Source organism: Hypanus sabinus, chromosome 16 (genome assembly GCF_030144855.1).
Source record: "Hypanus sabinus isolate sHypSab1 chromosome 16, sHypSab1.hap1, whole genome shotgun sequence".
NCBI classification, from domain to species: Eukaryota; Metazoa; Chordata; class Chondrichthyes; order Myliobatiformes; family Dasyatidae; genus Hypanus; species Hypanus sabinus.
The window spans coordinates 10,983,434-10,996,380 of NC_082721.1; the positions used below are offsets into that span (position 1 = coordinate 10,983,434).

At 43.3% G+C, this 12,947-nt stretch overlaps 1 protein-coding gene across 6 annotated transcripts in view; it reads left to right on the forward strand.

Annotated features, from left to right (window-relative positions):
• LOC132406007 (rho GTPase-activating protein 45-like) overlaps window positions 1-12,947 on the forward strand; it is a 178,368-nt gene that overhangs the window by 155,360 nt on the left and 10,061 nt on the right. For 5 of the 6 annotated variants that reach the window (XM_059991122.1, XM_059991118.1, XM_059991120.1 and 2 more), the window contains 7 exons: window positions 918-1,019; window positions 3,279-3,377; window positions 5,568-5,734; window positions 7,359-7,547; window positions 10,290-10,427; window positions 11,183-11,391; window positions 12,626-12,881. In XM_059991122.1, coding sequence (XP_059847105.1) covers window positions 918-1,019; window positions 3,279-3,377; window positions 5,568-5,734; window positions 7,359-7,547; window positions 10,290-10,427; window positions 11,183-11,391; window positions 12,626-12,881 — 1,160 coding nt within the window. The remainder of the gene's footprint in view (window positions 1-917; window positions 1,020-3,278; window positions 3,378-5,567; window positions 5,735-7,358; window positions 7,548-10,289; window positions 10,428-11,182; window positions 11,392-12,625; window positions 12,882-12,947) is intronic. The other variant, XM_059991119.1, reaches the window with a different exon arrangement.

A 12,947-nucleotide genomic window follows, 5' to 3' on the forward strand; every position in this document is an offset into this window, starting at 1 on the left:
ACAAAAAATAAAAAAATTTAATCCAAATTTATCGGATCAGTGTTTCCGATGTAACCAGGAAACTGGTACTTTTTTACATTCGACATGGTCTTGCTCTAAAATTCAACCATTTTGGACAAATTTAAGACTTTTACTGGAACAAATTACAGGAACACAATTTCCTCATAATCCAATATTATTTTTACTAGGTGATATTGAAGGGATAAAACCGAAACTCAAACTAAATAAGTATCAGAAAGAATTTATAAAAATTGCACTGGCAGTAGCCAAAAAAGCTATTGCAGTTACTTGGAAATCGGATACACATTTAAGTATAGATTCTTGGAAGAAAGAAATCTATGGTTGTATTCCATTAGAAAAAATTACTTATAATTTAAGAGATAAATATGAAACATTTTTGAAAATTTGGAGCCCTTATTTACAAAAGACAGGATTAAATATATAGATGCTTTGAAGATGAAACAATTGGTTATTAGGGGAAAGAAATAAATATACATATTAAAATTATTATGAATTCCATGGAGCATGTGGAGATCTTCCAACCACCAGGCATTCTTTCTTTCTTTCTTTCTTTCTTTTTTTTCTATGGGGCAGTTAGGGGGGAGGGGTTAAGGGGAGGGGGTATGGGTTATATACATTGTTTTTTCATACTTTGTAATCATTTAAAAATGCAATAAAAAATTATTAAAAAAAAAGAAAGTGAATCTCAGGGTTGTATATGGTGACATATATGTACTTCAATAATAAATTTACTTTGAACGTTGAATGGATGGATTAGAACATTAGGCTGAATTAAATGAACCATTTGAAAGAGTATAGCATTGTTTTCCACTTGTGAAACCATTGAGAGATGATGAGGGTGCCAAGCGGTGGAGTCAAATCTTTGAATAACTCAGTGAAATGTTTGGTCCTTTCAGGGATCCGAAGTCATCAGGTGCACAGGTCCTGGCCCACTACCATGAGTGACACCGAGAGTGTCGGTGGAGGAAATAGTCTGGATTCTCCCTCTTCCACCACAGGTTGGTTTAGCAAACTGAAGGAGAACATTCGCAAAGACAAACTGAACCTGGATAATTGGAAAGGATATTGTGATTAATTGTTATTTGATTTAGAAAGCAGAGCCAGACTGAAACATTTGAGACCCTGAGGGTACATGCAGAGAGGGTGCTTTCAACTGTGGGAGAATCAAGCGTCACTGTTTAAAGTGAGGCAAAGATGAAGCACATTTTTTGCCTCAATGCTCCTCATCATTTTATACACTTGATCGGGCTGAGCCAGTCTCCGTTCCTCCTGTATTCAACAATCAGCTCGTTTGTTTTTTAACACAGAGAATGGGTGTATGGAACACACTGTCGGAGTGATGGGTAGTGGCAACTACATTAGAGACATAAAGAGACTTTTAGACAGATAGATGATAGGAAAATGGAGGGCTAGAAACATAGGAACATAGAAAACCTACAGTGCAATACAGGCCCTTCGGCCCACAATGCTGTGCCAAACATGTACTTACTTAGAAATTATCTAGGGTTACCCATAGCCCTCTGTTTTTCTAAGCTCGATATACCTATCCAGCTCTTAAAATACCCTACCGTTTCCACCTCCACCACCACCACCGGCAGCCCATTCCACACACTCATCACTCTCTGTGTAAAAAAAACTTAACCCTGACATCTCCTCTGTACCTACTTCCAGGCTCCTTAAAACTATGCCCTCTCATGCTAGCCATTTCCCCACATGATGGGGAGAGAGAGCAAGAGAGTGTACGTGCCTGTGAGAAAGAGAGAGAGAGACTGTGTAGGAGAAAAAGAATTTGTGGGAGAGAGTCAGTGAGTGAGAGAGTGTGTGTGTCTGTGAGAGCGTGAGAGAAAGAAAAAGTGTGTGTGTGTGCATGAGAGACAGAGAGACTGAATAAATATCAAACACGAGAAAATCTGCAGATGCTGAATAGATATGTTAGGTTCATCAGACCTGGACAAATTACAAGATTTCAGAACACTATGAAGAGCAAAAGGGAAAGCTTACGATACAGCATTAAACATGACAGATGTTGGAAGCTTAACATTAAAAAGGTGCTGGAAAGACTTATCAGGTCAGGTACAGATATGTCTGCGGAGAAAAGAGAGAGAAAGAAAAGAGATTTAATCCCTCATCATGAAAAAATCTGAAACATTAACTATGATTTCGTTCTGTACAAACGTCCCTGTTATGATGAATATTTTCGGCATTTTTTGCTTTTGCCAATTCCAGTGTCTGCAGATGTGTGTTTCTGTCTCATTCCTGATGTGGGAGGGGTTGGTTATAATCCCTCCACTGTAGCAAATCTCCGCAGAGGTTCGGTTCCTCTTCATGCAGTGTCCATAAAATGATGGCCAATTATCCACACCAATGACATTAAAAATCACTTTAATGATGATAGTGGACAAATATGAAAAAATAAAAGATGAGTCACTTCGTTGAAATGATCCTTGACATGAGTAGTCAATGTATGATTTAAACAACAAAATTTTGTGTAAAGTAATCCAAGCTATCAACATAGCTCCATGCAGGGACGTACATTCAGTGGCCACTCATTAGGTACACCTGTACACCTGCTCATTACTGTAAATATCTAATCAGCCAATCATGTGGCAGCAACTCAAAGCACGCAGACATGGTCAAGAGGTTCAGTACAAACATCAGAATGCAGAAGAAATGTGATCTAAGTGACTTTGACCATGGAACGATTGTTGGTGCCAGATGGGGTGGTTTGAGTATCTCAAAAACTGCTGATCTCCTAGAATTTTCACCCACAACAGTCTCTAGAGTTTACAGAGAATGGCGCAAAAAAACAGGAAAAAAAAACACACTGAATGGCAGTTCTGTGGTTGAAAATTCCTTTTTAATGAGAAAGGTCAGAGGAGAATGGCCAGACTGGTTCAAGTTGACAGGATAGTGACAGTAACTCCAATACCCACACGTTACAACCATGGTGTGCAGAAGAGCATCTCTATACACTCAATACATTGGACCTTGAAGTGGATGGGCAACAGGAGCAGAAGACAACCAATATACACAGTGGCCACTTTATTAGGTACAGGAGGTAGCTAATAATCGCATGAGTTTAATTTCTTTAAAGATATTAAGTTCACCAACATCCACAAGTACACTGGTGTCATTAAAAAGGTTGGATTCCAGAATTTTCAGATCCATATCTTTATCTGTTACCCTTGATTAAAAATGTATATATTTATAATTCAACATCATTGGCAAAGTTATATCTCTGTTATTTGGATCCATAGGTGATTTTGTTCGGAAGTTGCCCAGTATTCCTTCCTCTGGAACCACATCTAGCAATGAGGACGTGGAGGATAAAGACAGCAACACAAACTTTGAGCAAAGTAAGTTAAGTAACATTTAGTTCGGAGGGCTGATGTGAAAAGTTGGATTCTACCATGTTTGTAAAAAGCCAAGGTCATTTGCAAATGTGAGAGGTCGCAGAAAAGATTCTGCAGATGCTGGAAATCTTGAGCAATGCACACAAAATGCTGGAGGAACTCAGCAGGTCAGGCAGCATCTTTGGAGAGGAATAACCCATTCAGGTTGGAAGGACAACATCTCCAACTAAATGTCATGAACATCAATTTCCCTGACTTCTGGTAATTCCTCCAAATCCCCCTTCTCTCTTTTGCAATTCCCCACTCTGCTTACTCTCTTGTCCCTTCTCCTCACCTGCCCATTACCTTCTCCTTCCCTGTCTCCCATGGCCCATAGTTCTCTCCTATTAGATTCCTTCTTCTTCAGGCCTTTACCTCTTCCACCTATTTCCTCTGAGCTCCTTACTTCATCTCCTCTCTCCCACCTACCCTCCTTCCCTCTCATTTGGTCTCACCTGTCAGCCTGAATTCCTTCTCCACCTTCCCACTATGTTATTCTATCTTTTTCCCTCTTCCTTCCAGTCCTGATGAAGGGTCTCGACTCTTTATTCTTCTCCTTAGATGCTGCCTGACCTGCTGAGTTCCTCCAGCATTTTGCACGTGTTGTACTAGAGAGTGCAGATGTTCTGATCTGAAGCACAAGCACACTGCTGGAGGAATGAAACAGGTCACGTAGCATCTGTGGGAGCAGTGGGGTGGGGGGTTGGGAAGGAAATATCGACATTTTGGGTTGAAATCCTGCATCATGGCTGTTAACATCTGGCCAGACCTCAGCAACAGTCAATACCTCTACAGCACACACGAAATGCTGGAGGAACTCAATAGGTCAGGGAGCATCAATGGAAGTGAATAAACAGTCGACGATTTGGGCCGAGACTCATCTTTGGGACTGGAAAGGAAGCGGGAAGGTGTCAGGATATAAAGGTGGGGGAGGAGAAGGAGGATAGCTAGAAGGTGATAGGTAAAGCCAGGTGGGTGGGAAAGGTAAAGGGCTAGAGGAAGAGAAATCTAATAAGGAAGGAGGGTGGACTATGGGGAAAAGGAAAAAAGGAGAGGACCCAGGGGGAACTGTTAGGCAGGTGAGAAGAGGTAAAAGGCCAGTGTGGGGAATAGAAGACGACGGAAGGGGTTGGGAGAAATGTTTTTACCAGAAGGAGAAATCAATATTCATGTCATCAGGCTGGAGGCTACCCAGAGGGAATATAAAGTGTTGCTCCTCCACCCTGAGGGTGGCTTCATCTTGGCGCAAGAGGAGGCCGTGGACCCACATGTCAGAATGGGAATGGGAATTAAAATGTTTGGCCACCAGGAAGTTCTGCTTTCGGCAGATGGAGTGGAGGTGCTCAACGAAGCGGTCCTCCAATTTATGATGGGTCTCACCAACGTAGAGGCAGCTGCATCGGGAGTCAATCACCCAATGGTTCCTGAAAATGAGTGAATGATGCCCCCAAATTATTGGGGGTTGGTTCTGGTGCGACATCTCGAACCAAGGCTGTTGATGCATCTCACCATGATCATTTATTTCGTTATTGAGATACATCGCAGTAAAGGGCCTCCCAACCCTTCAAGCTACACCACCCAGCAACCCCTGATTTAATCCTAGCCTAATCACAAGATGATTTACAATGACCAGTCAATGTCTTTGGACTGTGGGAGGAAACTGGAGCACCTGGAGAAAACTCGTGCAGTCATGGGGAGAACGTACAAACTTCTTACAGACAGTAGCGGGAATTGAACCTGGGTCGGTGATATTGAAAAGCGGTGTGCTAACCACTACACCACCGTGCCATCTCAATTACTTGATCTACATATCCAAAATGTTGGAGGAGCTCAGTATGTCAGGCAGCATCTATGGAGGGGAAGAACAGTCGACACTTCAGATCGAGACCCTTCATCATTTATTCCTCTCCATAGATGCTGCCTGACCTGCTGAGTTTCTCCAGCACGTGTGTGTGTGTGTGTGTGTGTGTGTTGCTCATGAGTTCTGCCACCTGCAGAACGTTTTTATTATCGGTGTAGCTGATTGTCCCTTGCAGAAGTGGCAACGTTTTAATTCAAGGTGAGCTGTGGTCCAGTGTAGTGTGGCCAGTTCTGACCTTGGAAAGGCAGGTATCTGTCGCTATTTACTAATTTGCCTGGAAACTTATTTCCAAGCAGGTATCAACGGGATGGCTCCAGAGATAGCCGTGTCCACCGGTCCCTTCAAGAACGTGGGCCTCTCAAAGGCTGCTCAGACACATCGTCTCAGGAAGCTTCGCACACCGTCCAAGTGCAGAGAATGTGACAGTTACGTGTACTTTCAGGGAGCCGAATGTGAGGAGGTGAGTAAAGAAAAATTTTTTTGTTTTACAAGAATCACGAGGAGCATAGAAAAGAAGAATGTACTTAGTCTTTTTACCAGGCTTGGGGAATCAGGAACTGGATTTAAGTTGAGAGGGGAAAGATTTAATCAAAAATTGAGGACTTTTTTTACACAAAAGATGGTAAGTATAATTACAAAGAAAGTACGGCAGCACCTCTGCTTCCTTTGGAGTTTGTGGAGATTTGACATGACATCTAAAACTTTGACAAACTTCTATAGATGTACGGTGGAGAGTATATTGACTGGTTGCATCTCAGCCTGGTATAGAAACACCAATGCCCTTGAATGGAAATTCCTACAAAAAGTAGTCAATTCGGCCCAGTCCATCACGGGTAAAGCCCTCCCCACCGCTGAGCACATCTACTTGAAATATTATCACAGGAAAGCAGCATCCATCATCAGGGACCCCCACCACCCCAGGTCATGTTCTCTTCTCACTGCGGTACAAGAGTCTTGGGACTCACACCACCAGGTTCAAGAACAGTTATTACCCCTCAACAATCCCACTGTTGAGCAAAAGGGGATAACTTCACTCACCTTCACTTGCCCTATCATTGAAATGATCCCAAAGCCAATTGACTCACTTTCAAGGGTACTTAACCTCATGTTCTCAATATCAGGTACCAACAATTATTCCACGGTCAAATTCACATAGATCACATTTCTTCCCCATTGGACTGAACAACATTGAACCATTTCCTGCATGCTTTTACACATTGAGTTGCTGCCACATGATTGGCTAATTAGATATTTGCATTAACAATCTGGTGTACTGAATAAAGTGCCCGCTAAGTGTATATGAGACGGTGAACCCTTGAAAGTGAGTCTGAAGATTGTGGAATCAATTCAGAGTTGAGGTGAGTGAAGTTATCCACACTGGTTCAGGAGCCTGATGGTTGAAGGGTAATAACTGTTCCTGAACCTAGTGGTGGGGGACCTAAGGCTCCTGTACTTCTTGTCCAAAGTAGTAGTGAGAAGAGAGCAAAGCCTGGATGGTGGAAACTATTGAAATTGGATGATACTTTCTTGTGGCAGTATTCCTTGTAAGTGAGGAGAATAAAATATGTTCAATGCTGAATTAGTATAAAAGTGTGGTTGAACTTGGGAGTTGTTTTGGTGAGCTGAACAGACTGCCTCCAGGCTGTATGGTGCCATGACTAATGGCTGTAAAATATTATTTTATGGTGTACAGTATGTGGTTGATAAGACTTACTGAAGCCCACCACCCCTACTGGAGCATAGACTGTTGACAACAGCTCACTAGAGTCCTCAGTCCTGGGTCTGTCTTTCAAGTTGTCCCCAGGTGTAGCCCACCTTAAGGGTTCCAGATGAAGATCCTTCTCCTCCTAGAAATGAGGGATAACTCTGGGTTTTTACAAGATGGAGTCACTAGCTCCTTGCCCAACTTTCCTAAGTTCACAGCTAGGTTTAGGACCTTATATGGTGGAGTTTTGATAATGCTAGATTCCGATTTTGTCAAGGATAACTTTAGTGCATGAGGCAAAGATTAGCACAAACTATTCCCACTGGTGAATACAGTATGAAGTTGACGGAACACTAACCGAATTGTACTTGCCCTGCAGTGCAATCTGTCTTGCCACAAGAAGTGTCTGGAGACTCTGGCGATCAAGTGTGGCCGCAAGAAGCTACAAAGGAAGCTGAGGCTGTTTGGCCGGGACTTCACTCAGACCTCGCGCGAGAGTCTCGATGGAATTCCGTTCATTATCAAAGCGTGCATCTCTGAGATCGAGCGCAGAGCTCTGAGTATGAAAGTAAGTAAATCCTCTCCGGATGTTGGAAATGATCCCTAATGCAATAATGGTTTGGCACAGCCAAGAAGGGCCAAAAGGCCTGATTCTGTGCTGTAATGTTCTATGGTTCTATGCATTCAGCATACAACCAAACCATTGTGTTCAAGAAAGGTGGGTGATGTGGTAGTACGGCCATTAACATAATGATTTACAGTACCACCAATCTTGCAATTATGATCGGGTTACAATTCTGTAAGGAGTTTGTGACTGTGTGGGTTTCCTCCGGGTGTCCTGGTTTCCTCCCAATTACTAAAGATGGAGGCATGCTATTTTGGCACTGGAAATGTGACAACACTTGGGGGCTATCCCCAACACACCCTTGGACTGTGTTGGCCATTGGTGCAAATGACAAGGACAGCAAGGTAGCATAATGGTTAGCACAACACCCTTACAGTATCGGCCACCCAGGTTCAATTCCCACCACTGCCTGTAAGGAGTTTGTACGTTTTCCCTGTTACCATGTGGGTTTCCTCCCACGTTTCAAACATGTACCAGTTGGTATGTGAAATGGTCATTGTAAATTGTCCTGTGATTAGGCTAGGATTAAATCTGGGGTTGTTGAGTGGCATCACCATTTGGGTCAGAAGGGCCTGTTTCCGCACTGTATCTCAATAAATAAAAATAATAAATAAATAAAACTCATTTCACTGTGTTTCGATGTACATGTGATAAATAGAGCTAATCTTAAAGATTTTCTTTGAAATAATTAAAAACTGATGGGTCATTCGGTCCTAAAATTGCTCCATTGCCCAATAACTGAATTATTTAGTCATTCATGCTGTTGAATGAATGAGTTCTCAAACAAATGTAGTCAGTGCGATGGAGGTTTGCACACATTTGCTTGGATGCTCAGGAGGGTTGGTAAGTTTATGGGTCAGATCGAGTCTGAGGTTGCCAGCTGCGATTCTCACACATGCCAGGGCCAGACTAACCCGTCTCCTGTCCCCCCTGATCCAGTGGCAGAGCAGATGCTGAGGTAAAGCCTTGCTCTCTGTCAAGTTCATCCTCGACGTTAAGTGTTTATATCTTCCAGAGACATTTAACAAGTCTTAGTCTTTGATATTTGAAATATTTAAGAAAATCAAAAAAACTTAAAAGGACAAATAAATAGAGTTAACAACGTTAAATTAACAAAATTAGAAGTAATTTTCTTTCCTTCTTGCCTCCTTATCTAAACACTTAGAATCCCAGTTAAAAGCCTTAGGATGTGCTGGGTTTGACCTGGCAAGTGTTGAGCTCTCAGCAGAATGCTGAGAAATCCCAGCAGGACTGGAATTATCTACATGAAGTCCAGTAATGAAGGGTACTGATAGATTCAGCCCATTAAAAGTGTTAGAAAGTCTGAAAATCTCAATACCCAACACAAGGCCACTGGTTTGGATGGCAGCAGGGTTCTGCCCAACAACTTCACAAAGGCAGCACCATATCTCCATGAAGTGGCATGTCGGCTGATTAATCATTCCAGGTGTTTAGTCTGTCATTTTAAGTTATTTTGATTAACACATGTAGAACTGAGTTGACAAGTGCATGTTAGTGAAGCCGTTGGCTCAATGCTTTACTGTGCCAGTGATCAATTTCCGCCGCTGTCTGTAAAGAGATTTTACATTCTCCCTGTGACTGCCCAGGTTTCCCCCAGGTGCTCTGGTTTCCTCCCACATGCCGAAGACACATACGTTAGGGTTAGTAAGTTGTAGGCATTCTATATTGGTGCTGAAAGCACGGCAACACTCACGGGCTGTTCCCCAACATGTTGTCAGACTGAGTTGTTTGTTGACAGAAATGACACAATTCACTGTATGTTTCAGTGTTTCGAAGGACGTGTGAGAAATAAAGTTAACTGTTGCGGCTTTCTGTCTGTGAGGCAATTAATTTTATTGTGTTTGCTATTCTTTTCTTCACCAAATCCCAGCCCGACTTCCTCCTTTATCTCCAAGGTTATGCTTTCTGCTTCTTCACTGGGATAGGCATCTCAATTTCCTGTATCTTCCAGACCCTTTCGCACTCCCTTTACCTTTTCTGAGAGACAGCTGCTGCAGCTGGTAAAACTCCATCTTCCCCAGAACACACTGCTCCAATTCTACACTGTCATCACAGAGAGCATCCTCACCTCTGCCATTACTGTCTGCTTTGGTACAGCATCCTCTCACAGTAAACGGAAATTACAGCGGATTGTCAGGTCAGCAGAAAAGGGTCATTGGCTGCAGTCAACCATCACTGCAGGACTTGTATGTGTCCGGGACAGAGAACTGGGCAGGAAGATCGTTGTGGACACCACCCACCCTGCAAACTGCCTTTTCTAATACTTCTCTTCTGCAAAGCACTATAGGGCTATTAAAACAAAAACTTCACACCAAATTAAAAGTTTCATTCCCCAGGCAGTTGATCTGATCAACCATTCTAGTTAACACCTCCCCACCCCCCTCTGTCTATTTCCTCAGTCACTGCACTGTAGACACTTTAAACCACTTTCCATAATACTGTTTGCATGGTGAGTACATGCCTGTTTTCATGCATTTATACACATTTTATTCCATATCTGTACTTTAACCTCAAACTTTATTTTTATATAATTCTTTATAACTGTCGAATGTTATTACTTTTTGTTGCCTGTGTTGCCTGCAACACATCGCAGTGAATTCCTAATACATGTAAATGTATATTGCGAATAAAGTTGTCCCTTGATTCCTGATCTTGCCTCTTCAGGGCATCTACCGTGTGAACGGTGTGAAGACCCGTGTTGAGAAGCTGTGCCAGGCGTTTGAAAATGGGAAGGACCTGGTGGAGCTCTCGCAGGCATCTCCGCACGACATCAGCAACGTACTCAAACTGTACCTGCGACAGGTGATGAAGGGTCTCTGATTCTTAAGGTCCCATCTTATCGGGAATCATCTGAAAATAGCATCTCTGAGCTTTACCAATAGGACGTCTGATGAGGAAGGGTTGAGTGAGGGAGGGCTTTTTTCTTTGGAGCGAAGGAGGGTGAGAGGGTGTACACGTTATAAGAGGCGTAGAAAGATTGGACAGCCAATGACTTTTTCCCGGGGTGAAATGGCTAATTCCAGCCGGCATAATTTTAAGGTGATGGAGGAAATTACAGGGGGAACATTGCAGGTAAATTTTTTTTAAAGAGAGTGGTGGGTGTGTGGAACTCTGCCAGGCATGGCGGTGGAGGCAGATACATTAGGGGTATTTAAGATGCTCTTAGATGGGTACATGGATGAAGGAAAAATGGGAGGGCAGTGTGGGAGGGAAGTATTAGATTGATTTGGAGTAGGCTAAAAGAACAGCACAACATTGTGGGCCGAAGGGCCTGTACCGTGCTAAATTGTTCTGTTTTCTACGTTTTTATAATATCATTTTATCTCCCTGTATACTGCTGAATGTTCCTCTGGTCATAATTGGGCAGCATTCTAAAGCTCTTGGCCAAATGATAAATACTGATGTTTTACAATCCTGGATCTCGTGCAAATAGAAATGTCTAATACAAATGGAGGAAATTAATGATCTGGCAACCTTTTACACATTATCGTCGATTCTTAGGATGTCCATGACCTTCCTTGAGGATGAAACAAACTGACTTGTGTGTCTGACGTTAGCTTCCAGAGCCGATAATGTTGTTCCGCCTTTACAACGATCTAATGGGCTTGGCCAAGGAGAGTATGCAGTGCACAGGGGACGGAGGAGGCAAGGAACCGTCAGTCGAGAAGGAGGACTTACTTCTGGTGTCACGGCTGAAGGAGCTGCTGAAGGAGCTGCCGCCTGCCAACAAGGCCACACTGCAGTACATCATCAGACACCTCAGCAGGTGAGTTCAGACCTGATTCCATCCAGCCGTTGCTAGGGGCATCTTGACCTCTGCCATGTAGTGATGAAGAGAATAGGAAGGGATTTGCTTTTGGTGGTCTAAACGCACAGTACTTGCCGTCAAGAACTCATGTGTAAAAGTGGAATGCAATTGGCCGGGGTACCGGGCTCATCGTGGACAGATTCTGGTTATTCAAGATTCAAGTTTATTTACCACATGTCACAAAATGCATCAGTGATTTGTCTTACCTACCAGCACACTGCCACACATTCCGGCGCCAACACAGCATACCCCACAATGCTCAGCAGAACAATACAGAACGCGGCAAAATATAACACACTAACAACAGCAAAACAAGCCTCGCTGCTCCTCCTCATTCACGTACACGCAGAGTCCTTTAACCCCAGGATAGGCCTCTAGCCTCCAGACTTCAGGCTTCAACCTTCGAAGTGGAGTCACAGAGACTCATAGACTCGGTCAACAGGCCTCGACTTCTGGACGTTGGGTCACTTTCGTCCACTCTCTGCCGGTCCAGCACACAGGACAGATGTTCCATGTCCGTGTCGCTGGTCTCTGAATGCGGAGTGGAGACTCAAGCCTACAGCCTGACCTCTAATTCCTCCACATCCTCATTCCTAAAGCCATAACCTGACCCCTTACTCCCCTCTCTGTCCCCAAAACCATCCTCGCAAACTTAAAAAAATTAATTAAATATTAAACAATTAATAAGACAACTAAATTTGAGCTGCAACTCAATGGCGTTTGCTGCTTGGTGCCATCTGGACATATTCATGGCAATTCCTTTTGGAATTCCACTGTGAGGAGTTTGTGTGTCCTCTCCATGACAATGCAGGTTTCCTCCAGATGCTGGAGTTCCCTCCCAGAGTCCAAAGATGTACAAGTTGGTGGGTTAATTGGTCATTGTAAGTCGTCCCCATGGTTAGGCTGAAGATAAGTTGATGGCTTGGCTTGAAGGCCAGGAAGGGCCCATTCTGTGCTGTATCTCAATCAATCAATAAATAAGTAAACAAGCAAGTCAGGATGATGTAGAGAGCTCGCATGGATGAAAGAAAACTGGAGGCTGTGTCGGAGGGAAGGTTTGGCTTGATCTTGGTTAAAAGGTCGGCCCAACATTGTGGGCTGAAGGGCCTATAGTGTGTGGTACTGTTCTTCTGTGTTCTGTGCTCTAATATTTTCTGTCACTATTTGAATAACTTTTATTTCTTACATTTAGAATTTCAGATCTTGAACAACAGAATAAGATGTCTCCGAGTAACCTCGGAATCGTATTTGGGCCCACGCTGATGAGGCCCAGGCCCACCGAGGCGACCGTGTCCTTGTCCTCTTTGGTTGACTATCCTCACCAGGCTCGGATTGTGGAAACCTTGATCACCTCCCACTCGGAGATATTTGAAAGCAAAACAGAGTTCAGCATGGCTTCAGATGAAGATACGTTGGATGACGCGCCGCCAACTGATATTTACAATGAGGTAGGACCTTCCTCCAAAGGATGTGAATTTCTTCATTGCTTGAGAGGTGGATGTTGTTTTACAAGG